Source organism: Anastrepha obliqua, chromosome 1, assembly GCF_027943255.1.
Source record: "Anastrepha obliqua isolate idAnaObli1 chromosome 1, idAnaObli1_1.0, whole genome shotgun sequence".
Taxonomy (NCBI): domain Eukaryota; kingdom Metazoa; phylum Arthropoda; class Insecta; order Diptera; family Tephritidae; genus Anastrepha; species Anastrepha obliqua.
The window spans coordinates 101,004,054-101,027,657 of NC_072892.1; the positions used below are offsets into that span (position 1 = coordinate 101,004,054).

At 35.0% G+C, this 23,604-nt stretch overlaps 1 protein-coding gene across 1 annotated transcript in view; it reads right to left on the reverse strand.

Moving 5' to 3' along the window:
• Positions 1–22,476, reverse strand: part of LOC129253345 (fatty-acid amide hydrolase 2-B) — a 28,970-nt gene extending 6,494 nt beyond the window's left edge. Inside the window, exon 1 of the mRNA XM_054891683.1 lies at positions 22,218–22,476. Coding sequence (XP_054747658.1) covers positions 22,218–22,391 — 174 coding nt within the window. The 5' untranslated portion in view covers positions 22,392–22,476. The remainder of the gene's footprint in view (positions 1–22,217) is intronic.
• Between the last annotated feature and the right edge of the window lie 1,128 nt (positions 22,477–23,604).

Sequence of the window (23,604 nt, forward strand, 5' to 3'; positions counted from 1 at the left end):
CTTTCACAGCAGTCGACTCACACTTGCATTGCAACTGTAGAAGCGCTGTAAAGTCGTATGCTTAAGATGTTCGCTGGTAGGAACACATCAGAGAGCATATTCGTGTATGAAGGTGGCCAGCAGTTATTTCTGCTTAACTTGAATAGCTTAACTTAGATATGAAATTATAATACTCTTTTAATCAAGTTACTTTTATTAAATCATGTAAATGAGTAAAGAAAAAAAATTTTTATTTTTATTTGAAATGGCCGTCACCATTTGCTTTTACACAAGTCTTCAAACGATTAGGCCATTCAGCTATTGCAGCAAGAGCAGTTTCCGTGGAGGTTGACGTCGCTGCCGAACCAAAAATTTTTTGAGACTCTCCAAATTTTTATGAGGTCTTCGACGAGCCATATTCTCCAATTCTGACCACAAACTGTAGGCCAATGGATTCAGATTGTTTTTGCCTTATGGGCTGGAGCCAGTGTTGCCAAAGCCAATAAATCTGAGTCGCTAGGTCCAATATCAAAAGTCGCTAGAAAGTCGCTAACTCCACCAGGGGCGGAACCTAAATTTCATTCTGAGAGGTGCACAAGAGGCCAGCTGCGGACTTAAAATTTTTAGTTAATTTTTAATAATTAAACCAGTAATACCAATTCTACTGAAATTTGAGATCAACGGACGTTAGTTTCAATCTTCTTAAATACTGTTTTTTTATTATGATTCGATAAAACTACCAAATTTTCTAACGCTTTGTTAATTTGTCTCTGAAAAACATTCGTGTCTTTAAAATATCATTGGAAAGCATGAGTGAATTAAGAAATATTGAAAAAGTTATTTACGAAGTTGATCCAGTACTGGATTCAAATGGAAATTTGAAAATTTATAAAATTAATAATATTAACTATTACGCTTTTATAATAAAACCGGGCAAATCATACAATAATTTACTATATTATTATTAATTAAAGTCTTGAAATGGATTTATAAAATATATTTAAGCATAGTAAAGAAAAAGTGGCATTAAAAAGCAACGCTTTAAGGGGGTAGTATGGTATTTTTTTTTTTCATTTTTTTTTTTTTTTTTTTAAATTATTCTATAACATCTTAAGATTATTGTGTGAAAGTTTGAAGTGCATTAGAGTAAAATTGACAAAGACACAAAGGATTAAGTATCTACCTCTCCAACCGGATTTCACGCTGCCGAAATCTTTAAACGCGTTTTTCTCACACTTGCCTTTTTTACGGTCGGTGTCCACTGTAGATTCATATCTACTGCACCGATTCTTTTCAAATTTGGTTTTTTTGTTTCTTTACTTTATTCACGAGGTAATGACGTCGAGTTTATTTTTTTTTTAATTTTGTCATATTTTAAAACAACAAAGTTTTCAAGTTTTTTTTATGAAAAATCGGTGTTTTGACTTCAAAGCGCTTTAAAAAATTAAAAAAAAAAAAAAAAAAAAAAAAAAAAAAAAAAAAAATTCGACGTTGTTACCTGCGAAACTTTATTAGCTGATGAAATCAATTTGATTTTTTGATTTTAGTTGATCCAGTAATGAGCTCTGAGGGACACCGCAATAAAACTTTTTTATGAGACGTCCGCGAAGATTCGCTGCCACCAACTCATTTCTTCATAAAAATCAATATTCTTTAAATATGACTTTATAATGAAGTAATTTTAAAATTTTGAATAAATCAACTGTGTCGACAAAAAAAAATTTCGAAAAATATGCTTGTTTTACACCGAATTAACCATACTACCCCCTTAAGGGGGAACACCACAGTAACAGCCAAAGAAATAAGTGATTTTTTTTAGGGGGAAAATGAAGGAATTTGTGGATCAGATTTTTTTTATTTTATTAAGTGTCCATTAAAGACTGTCATCCTAAATTTTGATAGAAAAATATTAATTTATAAATTTAAAATTTCAATTATAGATTAGATGTTACTCTAGAGTATGGAAGGTAAAGGGCATTCACGGGTAATCAAGTTGACAGAAAAGTATCTATTGCCTAAAACGGTTTTGATTTGCTCTCCAAAAGTCGCCAGATAAGTCGCTAAATCATTTTTGTCGTCAAAACTTTGTTTTTGTCGCCAAGACTCAAGCAAAAGTCGTCAATTCTAGCGACAAAGTCGCTAAAGCTGGAGCAGAATATTGTTGGAAGATGACTTGCCAAACCTTACTGCCTAGAAATGCAACACAGGTTGCCATTCTCAGCTATAAAACCATAGTTATCGATGCCGACAGTTCTCATGGAGCTAAAAATACACCCGATACATGTAAGTATATCATTTATATAGTATAAAGAAGCAACACGCTTTGCAATTAAAATACTTATTTATTATGAAATAACAAATTGCTCTCACAGCAGTTGTGGTGCTTAGACCGGTTCTAGGATTAGTAGGGGAAACTGAACGTTCCTCGGAACGGGAACAATTTCGCTAATTGCGAAACACTTCGTACTCATATTGCATCAGTTACAATAGTATAATGCCAAATGTATGCTTATCGCATGCAAGTGAAATAATGCAAATATCTATGGCGTGCGGTTTAGTGCCTGCAATTAGCCAGCTATACATATTTTTTTTATAGATGATAAGTACAACTTAAAGTAAGTCTTAGCAAAGGCAACATTACAAAATCAAATGAGAAATTTAAAAAAGGTGTGTTTGTTCTAATCTCATTAGCCTTTTTAAAAATTTTTGCGCGTAAAGGCAGCGAATAGATTGATTTACTAAATTTTTTTTTTTACTTTTCGGCGGCTGTTTGATGTGTAGGTTCGAGCGGGCACGTGAAGAGGTGATAGAAACGGCTTTTTCCAACGCGTTCGCCTCTCAGCAGGTAATGGCAAACCTCCGACTGTATTTCTGCTATCAAAAATCTCCTCATAAAAAACCATTTCCCGTTCGGAGTTGGCTTAAAACTGGAGGCCCCACCATTTGTGAAAAAACATCAACGAACTCACGCACCAGCTGAGAAATAGGGGGTTTCTCTTCCGACGAAGGTAATTAGGACCTAAGAGCTTACAAAGGTGATGATTGGCCTGCACCGAGTCTCATTTAAGGTCTGTTTGTATTTCGTCAGATGCAGGTGTAGTTTAATATAAGACCGGATCTCGTCAGTAACTTCAAAGAAATGACTTCTCAGGTGCCTACGAAAATGTTTTGTTTCCGGCAAGTATCCGTCTAGCGTTAGCATCCTAGCAGAAACTGCTTGCTGAGCATGGTGTTATGTTTCTTCTTTGGGTGCAAGTAGACTTATTGTATCAGAAGGCATCCCATTGCAGTCCTAAGTGCAGTATTCTAACAGTTCTGTCGCCTTAAATATTGCATCCTGCTAGTTTCCGAAAATCTGGTGGGCACTGCGTAGTTTAGAATCGGCTGACCGATCGCTCAAAATGTTGCTAACAACGTTTATTTGTTCTTGTGACAAGTGCTGCCTGCCGGCGGACCTTTTTGCGGCTTCTTTCTTTAGCGGTGATCGCGATTGTATGTGCCAAGAAGAAGAATATACTGTATAAGGTCGTTCGTGGTCACGCCGACTTGTGCCTTCAGTTGGAGTTTCGTCTCCTTCATCCATGTTGCAATCCATGTTTAAGGGAGACACTGTTACCCTCCGTTCAGTGTAGGAGCGAGAACAATCAGAGAAATTACTGTGTAACTTCAAATGCAAGCGAACGTAATCAATATCGAGCAAAGATTCAACGTAAGAGATCAGTGAAGCTCTCTCTGAGGGTTGGTAGAGCATTGAGATATAGAAGTTGCGATGCACCGCGGCACAATAGCGGTGTGAAATTCTCCAGTTGGAAGAGGAGAGAACAAGAAGAGCTGTGGTAACCAATCCCAGTTAAGAATTTTATATTTATTTATATGTCCATCAGCAGCGTTTTTATGGCAGACATACATATTCTCACAATGTAAAAGGTATGCGTCTATGTTGATTTTATCAAGCCGACGGCCCCGTTGCTTGCGCTTTAGAATGTATGTAAGTGTGGAAATGGGGTTCTATATCTGGGTTTCCACTTGGTTTGTCTAGATAAGATGCGATTTACAGGCAGATGTTCGGGCAGATTGCGATTCGTTTCTGGACCATCTCAAGGCCATAGTTAAGACAAAAGGTGGTCATACCGAGCAAAAGTAAATTGATTCTTAATTTTATAATATTTTCCAACATTTTTTACTTTGAATTGAATAAAAGTAAATTCCCAAATTAAATTTATGGCCTTTTTAATTGGTTACACTTCGAGTGCCGGGCCCTGTAATAGACATTGCACACTTTCCGTCGATGGTGCTTCATCTGCACCTTTCTCTGCGTCTTTTGGTGTTCCTCCAGGAAGTACGAGGTGTGTTCAAAAAATAAGGTGGAGGTTTCAAATTTCGCGGGCTACGTACATTCGTCTTTCGATTATTATTTTTTTTTATGTTGGCACACTCGTCTCGAAGATATGTTCACGGTTTTAGCAATATACATAGCTTGCTTAGTTTGTTTGTGAGAGGCATAAATAAGACAAGTGTTTTGCGTGTTCGGTGATTTTCTGCTATCGAAAAAAATGGATAAAAGAAGTTGCGTCAAATTTTGTGTAAAAAATGGAATTCAGCGCTCAAAAACACTTGAAATATTGACAGCGGCATACGGTGAGAGTACTCTGAGTCAAAAAATGTTTACAAATGGTACAAGCTTTTCACAGAATGTCGAGATGATGTGAATGACGATCCTCGCTCCCGTGCTATTTTTTTTTATTTTTCAACATACAGGGTGGGCCAAATAAGACTTACTAATGTTAAGCACAAATAACTTTTTTATTTTTTTGACATATTTATTTTTCTCTTTTTGTAGGTTATAATTGAATTGTTGGAAATTTATTATGGAACCCTACAGTACAACACGACGCGTTAAAATTATCGAGTTTTTCTATTCTTGTCAACGATCAATTTTTTTAACGCAGCGTAAATATCGGCATATGTCGGATGAAGGGCATTTCCCTTTAAATGGTTATGTCGACACACAAAACTGTAGATTGTGGGGCTCTGAAAATCCAAGGGCAACACACCAACATCAGTTGCGCCCATCTAAATGTACTGTTTGTTGCGGTGATATGGCCACTAGAGTTATCGGTCCATATTTCTTCGAAAATGAGGATGAAACGCCGGAATCGATTTCAGGAGCTTCTTACAAAACATTGATTGAAAACTTTTTGCGGCCAATGGCGGAGCAGTATCCTAATTTGTGGTTTCAACAGGATGGAGCAACTGCGCATACTACTAGGCAAACTATGCACCTGCTGCGTGAAATTTTTGACGAACGTCTGATTTCCAAAAATTCAGATTTCCCTTGGCCAACTCGTTCGCCAGATTTGACTGAGCCCGACTTCTTTTTATGGGAATATTTAAAAGTCAAGTGTATCTTGATAAACCAGAGACTATTAGACAGCTGAAGAAAAATATTCGTGACGAAATACTGAGCCTTCAACCAGAAACATTATGTGGTGTAATGGAAAACGCGTGAAAAAGAGCCAAGCTTTGTATCGAGAAAAATGGTGGACATTTGTCTGATGTAATATTTCATACATAATTTCCATAAAATATATTCAATGTATAAAAACAATTAACCAAAATAAATGATTATTGCAAAAGTTATTTGTGTTTAACATTAGTAGGTCTTATTTGGCCCACCCTGTAGTCCCCTCTTAGAAAGATACACGGTGCGGTAGCAATTCATGCAGTTTGGCGACTACAACAGCACCTTCGTTTTCGCCAAATGCGGCCGTGTCTCATTCAATTTTTTGTGAAAACGGTCCAATAACTCACTGTAGTATTTCTAGTGATCGTTCTTCCTTTTTCTAAAAAATCCATGAGGATGACGCCGTTCTCATCGCTAACTTATCATGGAAAATATTAATTGCCGTTCCGGTCGACACACCTATGACCTCTGTTACTTCGCGCACTTTAGTTCGTCGATCAGCGAGAATGAATGATGAATGATTTCCTCGGTAACTGATGTTTCCATTTGCTGAGGAGAATATGCCAATTCCAAATCACTTCTCAATATTAGTACGTAAATAGTTTGTACAACATACTGCTAAAGTTATGGTTTAGCTAAGCCAGTCAGCCCACCTAAGCCTCGCTGAAACTTTTAGGGAGGCTTAAAGAAGCGAATCCGGAAGGAAACATTCCAAAATAAGAAGGATTTGTGGCGAAAAATAAAAGAATTATGGTATTTGACTCCCACAGAAATCTGCCGTTGGATTATCAATTCCAAGTCGAATACATAAAGTCATTGACAATCCTGGTGGACGCAGTGGTTATTGATTAAGCTTCAATAATTTAAAAAGCATTTTTAATAAAATCACTAAGTTCTTTTTGTATCCTATCTATTTCTATTTCGTACCTATATATATTTATATATCTATACAATGTAAACCAAAAGGTCTGTCAATGTCTCTTCCTTTTGCAAGTTATATTTGAATTCTGGAAAATTTATAATAGATACCTCGACCTTTTCTATTCTTGTGCACGCTAAATTGTTATGACGCAGCGAAATTATTACCAATATTTTAATTCAAAATCAGCTGCCACAGCTTTCGCCGACTAGAATTTTAGTTGGTCGTTTTGAGGAACTGAATTCAGTAGCTGACCATCCTGGAAGAGGTGATCATCGAAATACTCACGCTGAAGGCAACGTGGCAGTTGTGCGGTAGAGTTTAGCAAATTATCCAGTTGAATCCACTCGTCGTGGTTCTTTTGGGTATTTCTAGGATAACATTGTGGAGAATTATAGGCCCTTATTATGAGCAACATTCGATCTTCGACTGTAGTCGAAAGTGCTGATCGAACGAATTTTCATTTGGTATTATGGTGCTCATTCGTTGAAGAATAGGACTATTGTGAATTTCGATCGCTCGACGCATTTACAATAGATAATTATTTCTCAGCTGATACAACAAATCAAAATAAAAGAACAACCGATTGTGTTGAAATTCTTTGCTAACAACATTTTTAAAAGTTAAAAAAAGTATTTTTTGTGAAAATGAGTACAACGGAGTTGTGGTTCCACGATTCATCGGCCGATGAAAGATTAGTGGAACTAGCTAGAAGTAGTAAACAGTTGAGGGGCGCATCCAACCCCCTAGAAATGGCTTCCACTGAGTAAGTTTAGAATTTTCAAAATGTGTTGACATACTTAATATTACAGAAATGTCCTTACAGTTATCCGATGAGACCCTCAACGATGATGCTGAAGATATTGAAGTGGAGTCAAATAACGGAGAAGCAGAAAACATAAGAAATGAAATTCTTAGAATATCAAAGCAAAATCTAAAAAGTATTAAATAGAAACCTTTACGCCACAGTTTCTGTTTTATTTTTGTTATAAATTTTCTTTATTCAATTATTCGTCATTCGAAAAAAATATGTATTTCAGTTCCTCTACGTATTTCAGCCCATACCTACCAAGGGAAAATAAAAATGTATTTCTATAAACATCACAAAAAAAAACATTATTAAGCTTAATCCATTTTGCTGCCGTTCTCACTGGTGATCCCAAGCAATTCAGCTCCGTTGTAAATTCCTCCCATTTTTTTGCTGCTTGAACTTTGGTGCAAATCCCTTTTGCGAATTGTGGATTCGCCTTTCTAATTGTTGTTTGGTACTCACGACTTTCGACCTACATAAAATTAACAAAATTAGTATATATTTATTATTTGGTTACTATAAAACCATAAATAATCGCAAACAACTTACATTTTAATAAGTTTACCCACAATACGCAACACAATCGAAAGCAAAATTGCATTCGACTCTAAATTCGGTATTCAACGAAAATTTCGACAGGGCTGCACCGCTCATAATACCAAATTGACATTCGATTTTCGATCTTCGACAGCCAACGAATATCGAAGATCGAATCTAACTCATAATAGGGGCCATAAAGTTGGATCTTTAGATACACACATACAAAAAGCAAATTGTGTAACCAACGACGACTACAAAATGCTATTCGTTTACACGATTAGCCACACAAATAAATTTTGTAATTATTGTTTGATGTCGCAACTTTCCAACAGTGGGCGTCGAAGGCAAGACTAGCGAGATAGTAGTCATGCACTAGAAACAAGATTAAAAGAGATAAGAAATACAGGAAGAAAAATGAAAGGGTGTGACTCTTCACGGAAGTACGAAAGAAAGTTCATTGGATAATTGAACATCTGACCGCGCGTGCGAACTTATTGCGATTTCTGTGAGGGCGAAAAAGATGCAGAATCTATAAAATTTGTTGTAGGTATGTATGCCCTGTTATGTGTATGCTCTTCCCTAAATGTTTTCGCAGATAGTGGTCCACATTATGGTATCAAAACGGCACGTACGTGCTACTTGTAGTGTACCTGGTGTACTCTTGCCATCTAACCTACCTACCTATCTACGGCGTGTACTTAGAAGAATGTACTACATATTTAATTAAAAGTGTTAACCTCTTAAGCGCTTATGCCGTTTATATATCGGGTGTTGTTTTAGCTGCATGAGAACTATCGAGAGAAGAATCTGAGAATCTGAAACGATGTTGATATTTCTGTTCAGTAAGAGTTAGCAAGTCATCATGAATCGTTTAACGCCAGAACAACGTTTCCAAATTGTGGTAATTTACTTCGCAAAGAAGTTCATGGAGAACGTCGTCCATTTCATGTGCTGTTTAAAGTTGGCGGCATAATCGGTCGTTATTTCTTTCGAAATGAAGAAGTAACTACCGTTACGGTGAATGGCAAGCGAAGAATTTTTGTTTCCAAAAATTAATCAGCTAAACATTGGGGTACATTTGGATTTAACAAGACGCGCTTAGCAATCAATTTATTGAAATGACCGAATGGACAATGCAACTCGTAGTCGCGACGGACATATGCATAAGGCATATCATATTAAAAAAATAAATACCATGAGTTATCTACCAGATAATAATAAAAAAAATTCGTTCCAGTATTTATGTTTTGTATTATCATTTTAAGTTGGCGTGTACACTTCTGTTAGGTGTTTGGCCGAGCTCCTCCTCCTATTTGTGGTGTGCGTCTTGATGTTGTTCCACAAATGGAGGGACCTAGAGTTTCAAGCCGACTCCGAACGGCAGATATTTTTATGAGGAGCTTTTTCGTGGCAGAAATACACTCGGAGGTTTGCCATTGCCTGCCGAGGGGCGACCGCTATTAGAAAAATGTTTTTAATAATCATTTTAAGTTATAAAACATTTAAACAAACACCCTGAATATCTGTTATGTCTAGTTGACTCCCATAGCAATTTTTTTTCGCTGACGGTATTTGGTGAAAATGTACAAGATCGTCAGTAAAAAAAAACAAAACTGCCAAAAATCAATGCGATTTTTAGGTCACTCGAAACTTACACTTTACCAAAATTTAATGAGCTGTATAATATGTAGTTATCATATAAGAATTTTTCTAAAAAATTTCGTTTAGTGGACAAATACCTGTAAAATTTCGAAAAAAAAATAATTTTTTTTTTCATAAAATGTTAATATAATCCTTTAAGAATATGTCAAAAAAAATTTTACAACGTAAATTTAAGTATTTCTTATATTATAGATTGTCAACCGTGACGACTCTATTCTTTGCGTTCGAGCGCTGGGAGAGGTATAGTTACGTTGCCGACTTTAGACGCGTTTTTTAAGCGATTTTTTTTTTCATTGGTTTTTTAATTCATATAGATGATAAATTGGCAAATGAAGGCTCAACAAGTACGCCACTAGGCCCTGAACTAGGGTTTCTCTCCCGGGATTTCCCGTTCCCGATATCCCGGGTAATCCGCAAAAATATCTATTCCCGATTTCCCGAAAAAAACGTAAATTCCCGGGATTATTTAACATTTATTATCATTTAAAATGAAAAATTCAAATTACTTTTTTTATTTAAAAATATTCAAAAACAAAGTAAGCTAAGCAAGCATTGACTTTCTTGTTTTCGTGATTATACAGCTGTGCAACACAAATATTTGAAAAGTCATAGCGTTTGGGTGTCTTTACTTTTTATATTTTAAAAAGTTATATATTAAAAGTGGTTAAAAGATTTCTTTGTGAATTAAAGTAAGTTTAATTGAATTTTAATAACAATTAGTTATTATTCCGATATTTTAAATATTAAAATTAAAGGGTTATTAAAAAATACGAATGTCGTCAGAAAGAAATTGGAGATTTTATTTTACCATTGATTCTACTAATAAGGACAAAGCAAAATGCAATAAATGTAATCAAGTGATTATGAGAAAGGGAGGTTCCACAAGTGGAATAAATCGTCATATGCAAATCCAACATGGAGTAGATTTGGTTACCAAGAACAATAAATTCGACGCTCCAAGTACTTCATCGCCGGACAAATCTGATAAATCAATTTCAGGAAATCAAAATTCCATTTTAAAATATGTAAAGAAACAATCATTGGAAGAAATTCTTGCAAAACTAGCAGCTGTAGAGGGAATTTCCATCAATGTTATTTCGAAAAGTACGTTCATTCGTGAATCTAATATATTTGTGCGAAAGGATATTTTCTTCCTAAAAATCCTTCACACATAATGAATCTTATATTCAACTATTATGCCGAAGTTAAATCAAAACTTAAATATAGATTTTCAACTATTCTAAATGCAAATAAAAAATTTTGCTTAACTGTAGATGAGTGGACAAGCAGCCGTAATCGTAGATACATGAATATCAATGTTATGTCCAATGGTGGGATATTTGAAAATTTGGGATTAATAAGAATTGAAGGAAGTTGTGGAGCTGAAAAAACATTAGATTTAGTTAATGAGCGGTTAAAGGAATTTAACTTGAATTTATCTACAGATATTATTGCAATCATAACTGATGGATCAGCCGTTATGGTGAAATTTGGAAAGTTAGCTCCTGCCTTCCATTTACAATGCTACACACATGGGATTCATTTGGCTGTTCTGGATACCCTTTTTGGTTCTACTAAGACAGAATTATTATTGCAAAAAAATCAGCAGCACCAAGTAGACCAATTATTAGATTCAGATGATGATAGCGACATTGATAATTATGATTGTCTTGACAAAGACGAAAATACAACATTTGAAGGGATGTCATATGAACATGATACAAATATAAGTGACCTTAAATTCAAAGATCTAAAACCTCATATCCAGGATGCAATAAAACAAATCCGCAAGATAGCATCATTTTTCAGAAAATCGCCAGTACGTAACACGATTCTTCAGCAAAATGTCAAATTAGAATATGGTAAAGAATTAAACCTATCATTAGACTGTACGACAAGGTGGAATAGCTTATTAGATATGTTGGAAAGATTTGAGCAAATAAGAATTCCGATTAAAAAAAGTCTATGCGAAGTTAATGCTACACATCTACTTGAAAAGGAAGATCAGCTGTTCCGAATTGTAAGCACATTAATTACTTGTTTACGTCCAGTAAAATTAGCGTCCGATGCATTATGTCGACGTGATATGGATTTAATAAAGAGTGAGGGAATACTATCGTTCCTAATAGAAACGTTTAATGCGTTAGATAATTCAATATCTCGAGAATTATTACAAAATTTTAAATTCCGTATGACAACTTGAAGATCCAAAATTTTAATTTCATTGGTAAAGTACCTAAATAATTCAAGTTTATTGTACTCCAATCAAGATGATATGTTTTTTGAAATGTCGTCGAAGTCTGAAATGGTTAAATTATCTAAAGAATTGTTACACCGCCTATTTCCAGTTAATATCCTTGAAGACACCACCGTACTTGAAAATGAAGAAAGCGTATTGATTTCCGAAACGGAAAACAATATAGAAGCAGAAATGCCCGCGAATGTTTTGAAACGAAAGCTTGAAAGTGCTATAAATAGTATGAGCGCCAAAAAACAAAGTACTGGAGATACAGAATATAAGACTATATTAAAAGAATTTAATTTATTTGAAGCTAGTGGAAAGTTAACCAAAAATTTTAAAATGCTCTTAGATGCTCTTCTTTGCATTAAACCAACTTCAGTGGAAAGTGAAAGAGTATTTTCGACTGCTGGCCGTTTTGTCACCAAAATTAGGACAAGACTCAACGACAATTCAGTTAATGCGCTGGTTTGTCTCAGAACTCATTTTAAAAACTCTTCTAATAAATAACTTCTTTTTTTGTTTTATGAATTTGAATAAATATGAATTTTTTTGTTTTGTGAATATGAATAAAATATGTGAAAATGAATTTTTTAATTGTTTTTAAATTAATAAATTTATTTTAATTAGTAAATATAAAAACTCGATTTTCCCGGGAATCCCGGGAATATTCTCGTTTCCCGGGAATCATTATGTGACGGGAAATGAGAAACCCTACCCTGAACCCTTTCTAGGTGTCGATACAACTATGGATTGACGACTTCATGAGGTCTACCCACAGAGATCGTTGGTCTGAGTTGAGCTCGTGCAGAGTAGCCAAGTGCTTTGTGAAAGAACCAAACAGGACCTTTCTCCTAAAACTCAGCAGAAAGGACCTGAGAGTACTGGTTAGCATATGGCTACCATGGGCGTCGTAGACAGCTCGATATGCCTATTCTGTCTTGAGAATGACGATACTGCAGAGCATTTTTTCTGTAGCTGTCCTGCATTTTCCAGAATTAGACTCAGGATATTGGGTTGCGATATACTGAGTATGGACAAAGTTCATACTCTTCCTCTTCCGGATCTCTTAAAATTCATCAATGAATCCAAGAGATTTGTGGAAGAGTGACCTCAAACTAATTTTTCCGTTTTACCATCCACTTTTTATCTTTCCTATCTCTATTCTTTCTACTGATATCTATCCGGGTGTAGTACAATGGTCTACTGACTGGTCTACTGCTTGGACTTGTTATTACGGACTTGACACTACCTTTGTTATTCTCAAAACAATCGATCAAAAAGAGTTTCGTGTTTTAATTTTCCACCGTTTCTTGATAGGGAAATATACCGTTCAAACGTGTTATGGGGACTCCGCTCCATCAGAAACGACAATAAAAACATGGTTTGCTGACTTCGTAGAGACACCGATGATGCAGCATGCAGTGGACGTCAAAATGAGGCGGTAACACCAGAAAATATCGAAAAAATTCACAAAATCGTTTTGAGCAATCGAAAAGTGAAGTTGCGTGAGTTAGCTGACATCGCAAAAATATCAAAAGAACGTGATGGCTTTATATTGCATGAGCATTTGCCTAGGAGAATGCTCTGTTCAAAGTGGGTGCCGCGTTTGCGCGCTGTTGACCAAAAACTAGAACGTGTTGATGATTCTGAGCAATGGCCCATCCACTGTAGTCGCCTGATTTGGCTCCCAGCGATTACTCACTCAAATGAAGAGTTTATTGCTGAAACTGAGGCCTATTTTGTGGCAAAATATAGATCGTTCTACAAAAGTGGTATTGAAATGCTGGAGCGGCGCTGAAATGAAAGCTAATTTTGACTAAACACAACAAGCTTTCTTTGTTAGGCCTGGGACTTTGCAGCCCATGTGTTAAGTTTAAAATACTAAGATAAGGCGTATTTTATTTCTATGCTGTTTTGGTTATCACAATTGTTTATCAATCTACGAGATTGGATTTTGGATACTCATCTTTCTAAAATCTGCAAAAATATAGTACATTTGGGAAACATTACTACATCAAAGCTTTACAGACAAAAATAATATGAAAAAACGAGGTTGCTAGCGCATATATGTAGATGCTCATCACATGTGATGTCAATATGTTACAAATCCGCGCCAATAGTTAAGTTAAAAATATAAATAATTAAGTACCATTCATAAAATTATTCTATGGTCTGCGCCGACTTTTTCAACTTTTTACTACCTTTTCAGAAAGGGATTAAACTTATGCCCTTTTTCCCTTACTTCTAAATTGCATAAACGGATTAAGTAGCCTCTGAAACCAGTTGTCAAACTTTACACAACCTTTTATTACTGAATGATGGTTTCACACGACTTTTGTAAAACGAAATGAATAACGAAATAAATAAATTGTCAAAATTTGCAAATAAGTCTCTGTGCTATAGTTATTTAATCCAGTATAGTAAAAAAAAACAAAGCCCACCTTTGATTTCACGACTGCGGGATACCATCCCTCACCCCCCCGAAAAAAAACATTAAGAAAATGGCTCATGTGTGCAGTGCACTTTGTGCCCAGGTTAAGTATTACATATAAGCTGTGTATATTATTTTTAATCCACTGTACGGAATATATTTTTAATTACATACAAATATATGTACAAGTTTTCATACTCTTATAATTTTTATGCATTTATCAGGTAGCACAATGATGATTTGCAAAACCCAACAAATGTACTTTTGAATTTAATGGTGGAATTTTTGAAGTGAATTATATGCAAATTGAAAAACTAGATATACGAGATAAGGCCATTAAAATATGAGACTGGCGATGTAGAATATTTTATTTTGCTTTCAGAAATATTTACTTATTATCTAAATGAATATATAAGTATGTACATATAACTCTCCGCCCTTTCACAGCTTCGGCGAACACAAATATTGTTTTTTGATGTGAATTTCACGATACAATTTGTTCTGCGCACGGTTCAGGACTGTAGTTCTAAGATTGCATACAGACTGAAAGCGAAACCAAAGATGAAGACTAAGCCGAAGACGAAAAACAGTGCAGTAGTAAACATATAAAAGTAATCACAGGCAAGCGAAGACGAAGCCGTCGGCACACGGTACAGCAGGAACTTCAGCGAAGTCAATTTTTATACAACCCAAATGCTTTCGCGGGACGGGTATTTCCGAAATTACTGTTCAAAATAAGGGAAAGCGAACACTCCACATGCATATACGGGGATGCCGCCGGAGATGGCGTGGAACACACATTCTTCCAATGCATGCGTTGGGAACAAGAACGTCGAATGCTGGAGAAGGCAGTCGGTCACATAACCACTGAAAATGTAATCGATAAGTTGCTAAGTAGCGAGAAAACGTGGAGATCATCAGTAGTTTCGCGGAAAAATATCTTCGGATGAGGACCTAGACGCAGGCACATAGGCATAGACCTTTGTAATGAGGAAGACGAAATGCTACTCTGAAGTAATGCGAAAGCGGTTCCAGAGCGGGCGACAGTTCCAAGCGAGGGGGAGTTTTCTAGTCCCAGACATACCATTGCTGCGACGGAAGCTTTGATGATGCATTAGGCATTTTAAATGTCCTCATCCGCAAAACAATCTCCGCCAACTACCCGAAAGGCAGTGCACAAGTGAGTAAACATTTCCCATTTAGATATCTACCTTACAGGTACAAACATGTTACAAAAGCCGCTGAAAGCCATGATCAGAGTTTTATTGAAATTCTTCCATTATTTTTCAATAAATGGCTAATTTTTTTGCAAAATGTAATCAAACGCATTAACTGAAATTCTTGAATATTCGAACATTCTCTGTTCGGCCGAAACATTTCATACAAGTGGCCAAATCTTCTAGACAAATTTATTTAGTGAATTGTTGTTTTCTTTTAGTTTTATTTAAAAAAAGGGTTTCATTTAGAAACAACTGGTCATCTGAAGACGAATTCATTTGAACAATTAGTTAATCTTTTTCGTCTTCCGCTATGAATATTCGCCAACTTGCCCGCTGGCCTCGTTTCCACTCTGTAGGCAACCTAAGTGCCCATTTACACAGGGAAACATTTTGTTCGTGGGGGAAGGACAGCCGGGGAAGAGAGAAGAGAATTTGTCTCCCCAATTTTTGACAGTTGTTTCATTTTTTTCTGTGTTTTCTTCTTTTGTGGGAGAAAGTTCTGAGTTATGTGTTGGTTTTCAACCGAATGGAAGACATCAATGACGATAAACATCAGAACGCTGCTTGGGAAATGCAGGATAATTTTTGCTACTAAAGTAGGTATAATTTAAAAAAGTTATGCGACATGTTTATGTTGAATTCTAATTTTTTCCCCATTTCTAGATACTCAAGTTAATTTTAAGTAAATTATTTATACATGAAGTATTTTTAGTTTAATTTTTTTGTATTCAAGTACAAAAATAACGTGACGCAGCGAATTGAACGTAAAATTATTAAAACTATAATAGCCCGCAAAGCAATAGAAGAATATTACCTCTTTAAGGGGTAACACCACTCTACACGCGTAAAATAAACACGATTTTTAAAGAATTTTTTTGTATAGAAAGAAAGGGAAAACAATCACTCTGATTTGGGAAGTTATTACTTATATACTAAAATACAAAACTACAAAGTTTGATCGAAAAATTTTACAAAATGGCGGTATTGGAGACATTTTTGTAATGTGGTTTCTCTTGAAGGAGTTCCGCGGCACGCAGCACAGAGGGTGCAAATTTTAATCTGGAACAAGGAAATTTATTTTTTCTTAATCTAGATAAGAATAGCTAGAGAAACACGTAGGGGATTTAAAAAATATTTATTTTTGTGGAATTAGCAAGCATTTGAAGAAAAAAACTCTATTTTGGACTAAAAAAAATAAATTAATCTATCGAGTGAAAAAGACTACGGGTTAAGAGTTTCTCATGAAACTGTTCGAAAAGTGTTGTAAAACCACAAATATTCTTCAAGAGTGGTTAGGAAAAAACCCCTGATATCAGTACAAAACGTTGATAAGAGATTGCGATTTACCACTGAGCACATATCACTTCCCACAGAGTACTGCGATGACGTTATTTTCTCAGATGAGACGAAAATGATGCTCTACTACCATGATGGACCCCAGAGAGTTTGGCGTAAGCCTCTCACAGCACTACAAAACAAAAATGTTATCCTTACCGTAAAGTTTGGAAAACTGTCAGTAATGGTTTGGGGTTGTATATCAACAATGGGAGTGGGTGAAATCAAAATTTTGGACGAAATAATGACCAAGGAAGTATATCTTGATATTTTAAAAAACGAATTGACTTCCAGTATTAGAAAACTCGACTTTGTTGACCCGAAAAATTCGAACAAATTTAAATACAAATACTATCAAGATAATGATCCCAAAGATAACTCTTATTTATGCAGGTCCTGGTTACTGTACAACTGCACAAAAGTTATTTATACTCCCGACGAAAGTCCCGACATTAACCTAATTTAAAATTTGTGGGTTCATTTAAAAATAAAAGTAGGAAAAAGATCGCCAACTAATAAAAGTGAATTAATAAGATTCATCAGAGAAGAGTGGGAAAAAATACCATTGGAATATGATATTGCGCAACTAATTAAATCAATGTGAAGTCGTCTTCAAGCGGTAATTGATGCCCAAGGAGGACATACAAAATATTAACCCCAAAAGACTGAATTTTTTGTTGTTTTCATCAGTTATGAAAAGATTCTTTTGACACTTTTTAAATAGAGTAAACATCTTTTTTATTGTTGTTTTTGTAATGTGTGTGTTATTTGATAACTGTTGGCGCCTAATAGTCGTAGACAAGTACAGTAATGGAATGTGTGTATAGATTATTTGTTTGCTTTTTTATTTGATGTTGAAATTCTCGATCAAAGCTAGAATTTAAAATTTTTCTTCACTATGCTAAGATAATCTTGTCAAACTGTATATGCACATAAATAAAAAAACAACAAATTATTGCTATTTAAACAGTTTGCATTCTTCAATGAGATATTTAAGAAACTGTTGACGAAAGTTCTCCGCTTTACATGTTAGTCGGTTGTAAAATATATCCGAACCAGAAGATGCTAAAGTAGTAAACGTCAAAATGTTGCCGAAAACAATTTTGCCGGTGTAACCGCGAATGAAACATGAAAAAAGAATTTCCAGTGTCTCCCTTCCAGATGTATCCGTGTGTTTATCGGCACGAATGGTGCTCACACTCACCAATGTAAACGCGCACCCGTGTCAGCGGACACGATGAAACTAATGGGAGCCACATGTAAATGAATTCTCACTACCGTTCCGTTCCGTAGTATCGAAGATGGTTGACGTGGGATTTTGGATTCTTTCCGTAGAATCGTGTCAGCTGATTGCTCTCTCTCTCCATACAGTGTTACCAAAAAGTACATTTCGAAATCATTTACAAAATAAACTTAGAAAAATTGTATTTTTTTATTAAAATAACTTAAAAACAATGTTGATAAATGATAAATGAACTATTTGCATTTGTTGGTTTTTGCCTTGGGTTTTATTAAATAATGAAAAATTGAAATTGATAACGCGAATGTGTGTAAACCACACACAAACCGATGTATTGTGTAAATATGCAACTAAAAGTTGTTTTCTACGGGATAAATTTTGCTCAATTTTATGTATCCTACGGGCAACGGTAAGGGACTACGATACGTTGATTACATAGTGTGAGCACCATTACACTGGGAAGCCGAACTTGGCTGGAAGCCTCTTAACCGCCAATACATAATTAACGGGCGAACAAAAACAAAAACCCAATGCTAAAGACGACTATGACTATACTTAATAGTTTACATAAGTGAGATAGAGAAGTTGTCGATTTGAACAGCTGGCGGTCGTTGGTGTTTGGGTCTGTTCGTTTGACAAAAAATTGCATGTGAATGCAACAACAAAGTTATCGAGCAAGATTCGACGCTAGCGAGTATGGTTATACCCAAGGATGATAGAATACAAGATTGCGCTTTCCGAATTCGCAACGACTTCATACACCAAGGAAATACAAACAAAAGGGAGGGAAATTACCAAGGCGTATCTATAGAAAGTGGTGTGTAGGGTAGTTCATTTCTTGTTTTTTAACTCGCCTTTGATTTAGAAATGCCAGTAAAATGGAATGACGGAAAGTTGTTGTTGTGTATTGAATGTGCGACAAACTAATTTTATCTATTTGTTATGCATTCATTCTTCTATTCTCTTTCATTTGACAGCTCTAATTTAAAAAAAATTGTTTTTGTTCGAATGCCACCACCTTGAATAGGAGCGCCTTGGAAATTACCTGCTTGTGAAGAGGAACAGTAGGCGAAGGAAATATAAACTGCCAAGCACAAGAAATTATCCACAGACACACACACTTTTGTCACGACGTCATCGGCAAAAAAAGCAAAAAACTGCATTCGGAGGCTAGTTGAGCACTTTTGACTGATATTGCAATTTAGTTTACACTACCAGTAAACTTTTGCTGATTACGAAAAAAAATTGCTGTAAAAGTATATTATTAATGATATAATTTGATTTGCATTATCAGAAAAATATTTACTGTTTATTCGTAGTTAAAACGTAATGCACTCTCATCAGGGGAATTAAATCATTTATATTTATACTCAATAAATATTTTGGGTTTTGGCTTATCTTCAGGAAAAGAAAAGGAACATAAATACAAAAGAGTCAGAGCTTGACCGAAAATATTTAGCAAAGGCTGAAATAAAAATGAAGTGAAAATATAAAGGGTAGTTAAATATCAAGGGCTGATGTTGAATGTCAACCACACCTAAACGTCAACGACACCGTTGGACTTCTTTCTTTGGGGTTATTTGAAAGAAAAGGTGTACGTCGATAAGCCAGCAACAATTCAAACAATCTCAATTATGCCTCAGCGTCATCGAAAATTTGGACCAACGGATGGAGGTGTGCCGCCAAGGCCGCGGCGGCCATTTGGCCGATATTTTGTTCTATACGTAATTGAGCTACACCAATATTATCATAATAAAGAGAAATGACAATAATTTCTTAAAAAATTGTATTTTATTCAAAATCAACACCGGCCCTTGAAACTTAACCACCCTTTATTTAGCATTATGAACAGATTGAGATTATTAATAAAAAGTCCACCTTGCATGAAATATAATTTTAAAACAAATATGAACAAAGACTGGAGTGTCTAGGCGAACCAACGAAACGGTACCCGAAAAAGGAAGGGGAAGACCACATCTTTGTTGGAGGGACCTGTCCGCGCTCGGGACTTCTAACTGGCACCAGCAGGCCCAGGACAGAAACAGCTGGCAGGCTATGTTGGTTTCGGCCAAAATCGACATACGACATTGTTTCGCCACCTAAGTGAGTAGTTTAGAAACAGCAACAATGTGAAACAACAACAGAAGATGGAGTCAAACAAATTTTCAATTCTTATATGGTGAAGTATGGAAAGATAGCCGATGCCGCAACTCGTGTTCTGTCTCAAACACCTCAAAAAACATTCTTTGATTTCCAGGATGAAACTAATGGTAAAAGTTTTACACTTGATTTTCAATTAGATATATGTTTTATGCATATATTTACTTAAATATATATTAACACACAGCGTGGTTCCACTGGCCCGGGAATTTATCTTCAGGACACATATTTATACCTGGATGAACGAGATGAAACAAGTTGTCTAAATAAACATTAGGCTTTGTGTTTGCTTTTGTGCTTGTTTTAAGAAAAGCTAATAGCGAATGACAAGTATAAAATAATTGCTTCAAAGAAAACAAAATTCGCGTCTTCATCATTATTTCATTAATCTAGAGGGGTTCGGTATTGATTTGATACTACCAGTAACTATTTCCAGTAAAGATTAAATATTTTGCTGATAAGGCAAATCAAATTACATTATTGGTATTTTTACTGCAATTTCTTTCAGTAATCAGTCAAAAAATATTTTTACTGAAAAGTTTATCCAGTAATCAGTAAAAGTTTACCTGTACCAGTAACTAAAAGTAAATTAAATTTCATTATTAGTCAAATTTTACTAATTACTGCTATTTGTAATGCAGTACATACATATATAATGCAGTGTGCCTATCTAGGGTTCGGAAGTACAATATATTTAAAATTTGTACTTTCACAATTAACACGCGGCACTTCATTTTCATTACCTTGTTTCATTTAAAAATCAAAAATCTTTAAACCACAATATTACCAAACGATTCACTGAATATTTACAAACAGATAATTTCTCTTCCCTTAGCTTATTTTGCTTATTTGTTTCGTTTACTTCAAGCCAAGGCGCATTCAGTAAAAGTGGTGGTACTAGACCAAGAATAACTTGTTTATGAAGAAAAAGATTAGGCGAAAGCAATGGAAACAACCAAACACCAGAAATTATACGCACACTCACATACTTTCTTGCCACGGCGTCTTCCTCATAAAAACGCAAACAAACTGCATTTTGAGGCTTTATATTAATTTGTGCTTCCACAATTTAACACACGGCACTTCGTTTTCATTAGTTTGATTAGTTTAAATCTCACAAATAACAATACTACCAAACTATTCACTGAATTTTCACAAACATGTAATTTCTCCTACTTTTGTTTGTTTTGCTCGTTTGTTTTGTATTGCGAAAGGAGCTGACGTCAGATTAAACTAACTGTTGTTTAATAGCGCCACCTTTAGTACTCAATTTGCGAATAACAACGTTTTGCACATTGTAATTTCATGACAAAAGATAGTATAAAAGAAAAAGAAAAGAACGAACATTGTACATAGCCGACAAGAAGTTGGAGCTAGAAGCATACGACAATAGTGCGAATTGAACGGCTTTTCGTCATTTCACACGGAGGCACACGACGAAACGAAAATACCAAATCAGCTGGTCTACCAATACCACTTTTAATAGATTCGCCAGCTTCAAGCGAAAACGTACACCGGTTGTCGAATTCGCGGAAATAAAATAGCGGTTTTTGGAAGGCGCAACCTTTATTTTTGTACACTATGTGCTCGATGTGATTGAAGTTTTTTCAATTGTTGCAAACCAGTTTGGTGGTAGCTGTTTAACTCTCTTGTCGCTTTCCCCAATTTTTTTATTAACTGTCAAACCTAAATTTTTAGAAGAAAATCAGCAAAGTATTTCGCTTCTATTTGTTAGATACATGGGGTATTCATTTGTTCATAAACATCACAAATATTTGTAGCAGCCTGCAGTGTTCCACTTTTTCCAAGAAAACAAAATGAAAAAAAAACTGTTTAGCGGTAACTTTCAACTCTAATTTTTAATTCAAATTTACACAATATCACTTTTGTGGTATCAAATACACACACACAAAATATACAAGTTTAAAGTTATATATCCGTATGTATGTATGTTACCGAACATTTGAGACTACTCAACCACCAGTCTTTCAGTTGCTTCGCATATATTAATTTTATATACTCATATTAAATATTTGTGAATTTGGCAGTTAAGCGCAAATGAAAAAAAAAATTTTATACAATACTTTTTTTATAATTTTCTTTTGAAAATAACATATTTACTTGCATACCAGAAAATACAAGCTTTGTTATGTAGTTAATGATGTATTTACACTTTTAAAGATTGTATGTTGAACAAAAACATAATTTATTTACCTTTCTTTGCCGCATCAGCTTTACCAGATCGATTAGTGGAAGTGTCACTAACTGATTACGAATAGGTGGAATTGTGGATGGACTTTTACGCGGTAATAAAATATGCAAAAGTGGATAAATTATCGCATAGATGATTTTGACAATAAATTGTATCAGGCGTAAGAAAAATTCCATTTTTAATTCATATAAAATCACTTGTATAGTGTAACAAAATACCAAATACCCAAAGGTAAACGTATATACAACCAAATTCACAAACAAAAAAAAACAAAAAACAAATAAATATGCTAATGTATTTTCGAAAAAATCTACTACAGCTCAATGTATGTATATGTCGTTGCGCGCGCAATTACGAGTACTACGAGCGCATGAGCGATACCAACTGATCACAATTCGACAAACACAATCTACTTATACAATACCGTCGCCGTTGAGCTGAGTAGCGAAACAATTCATTTAAATATTACATACAAACATACAGTAGGGGTGTCCTAATTTGTGTGTACCCAAGAATGATAGAAACAAGATTGCGCCCATCAGAGAGTGCGTGACGTCCCATTGGCTGAGTTGTGCAATGTTGCCAGGCCATTGCTCTTCGCAATAAATTTAGTGCTTTCTATAGACAAAATACGAAAATTTTTAAGTCTGGTGTTTGTTTCTTTTTTTAAATTAACGCTACCGAAACTGTAAGATAAAAAAACTGTATAATTAAACAAAAGAATGTTAAAAAATGTCACTCTGAGCAGAGTTTAGTGCTAATGAAAATTTGTTGATCCTAAATTTAATTTTTTGATTCTTTTAAGGTTATGCAAAAATATAAATTTTTCTCTCTCAACTCTTCTTAATATTGAAAACCTTTTTACACATTTTAGAAAGCGTATGAATTTACTGAATGCGAATTCAAACCATAGAGGTGTAATCGTTATTCCGGTCCTCAATCCTTAGTGGAACATCGGGCATAAAGGGGTGTATTATAATAGTAAAAATAAGCAAAAAATACCAGAAAATGCGCAACCATAACGACATTTTTACAAAAAGAGTACCTTATATTATTACATAAGCTGAAATATAACAAAGAAGTCATTCTTTTAACAGAAGAGTTTCTCTGAACAAAAAAATTATAAATTAAATTGTATATGAAAAAAAGTACATTTTAAAAACAATTTGTCACGCATACAAACTTCTTCATGTAATTCAATAAAAATTTGTTATCTTATGGCCTTTAAATGGTCATTTTAGCGCGTTTTTATATTCAAAGCTAGGCAACACTGCAGTAGTGAGAGTGAAATTTGACTGGTGGAGGAGAAGAACATCAACAATAACTGCAATGGCGGGCAATGTGACCAGATCTTAAAAAAGGGAAAGCTAAATAAAACTGAGTGAATTA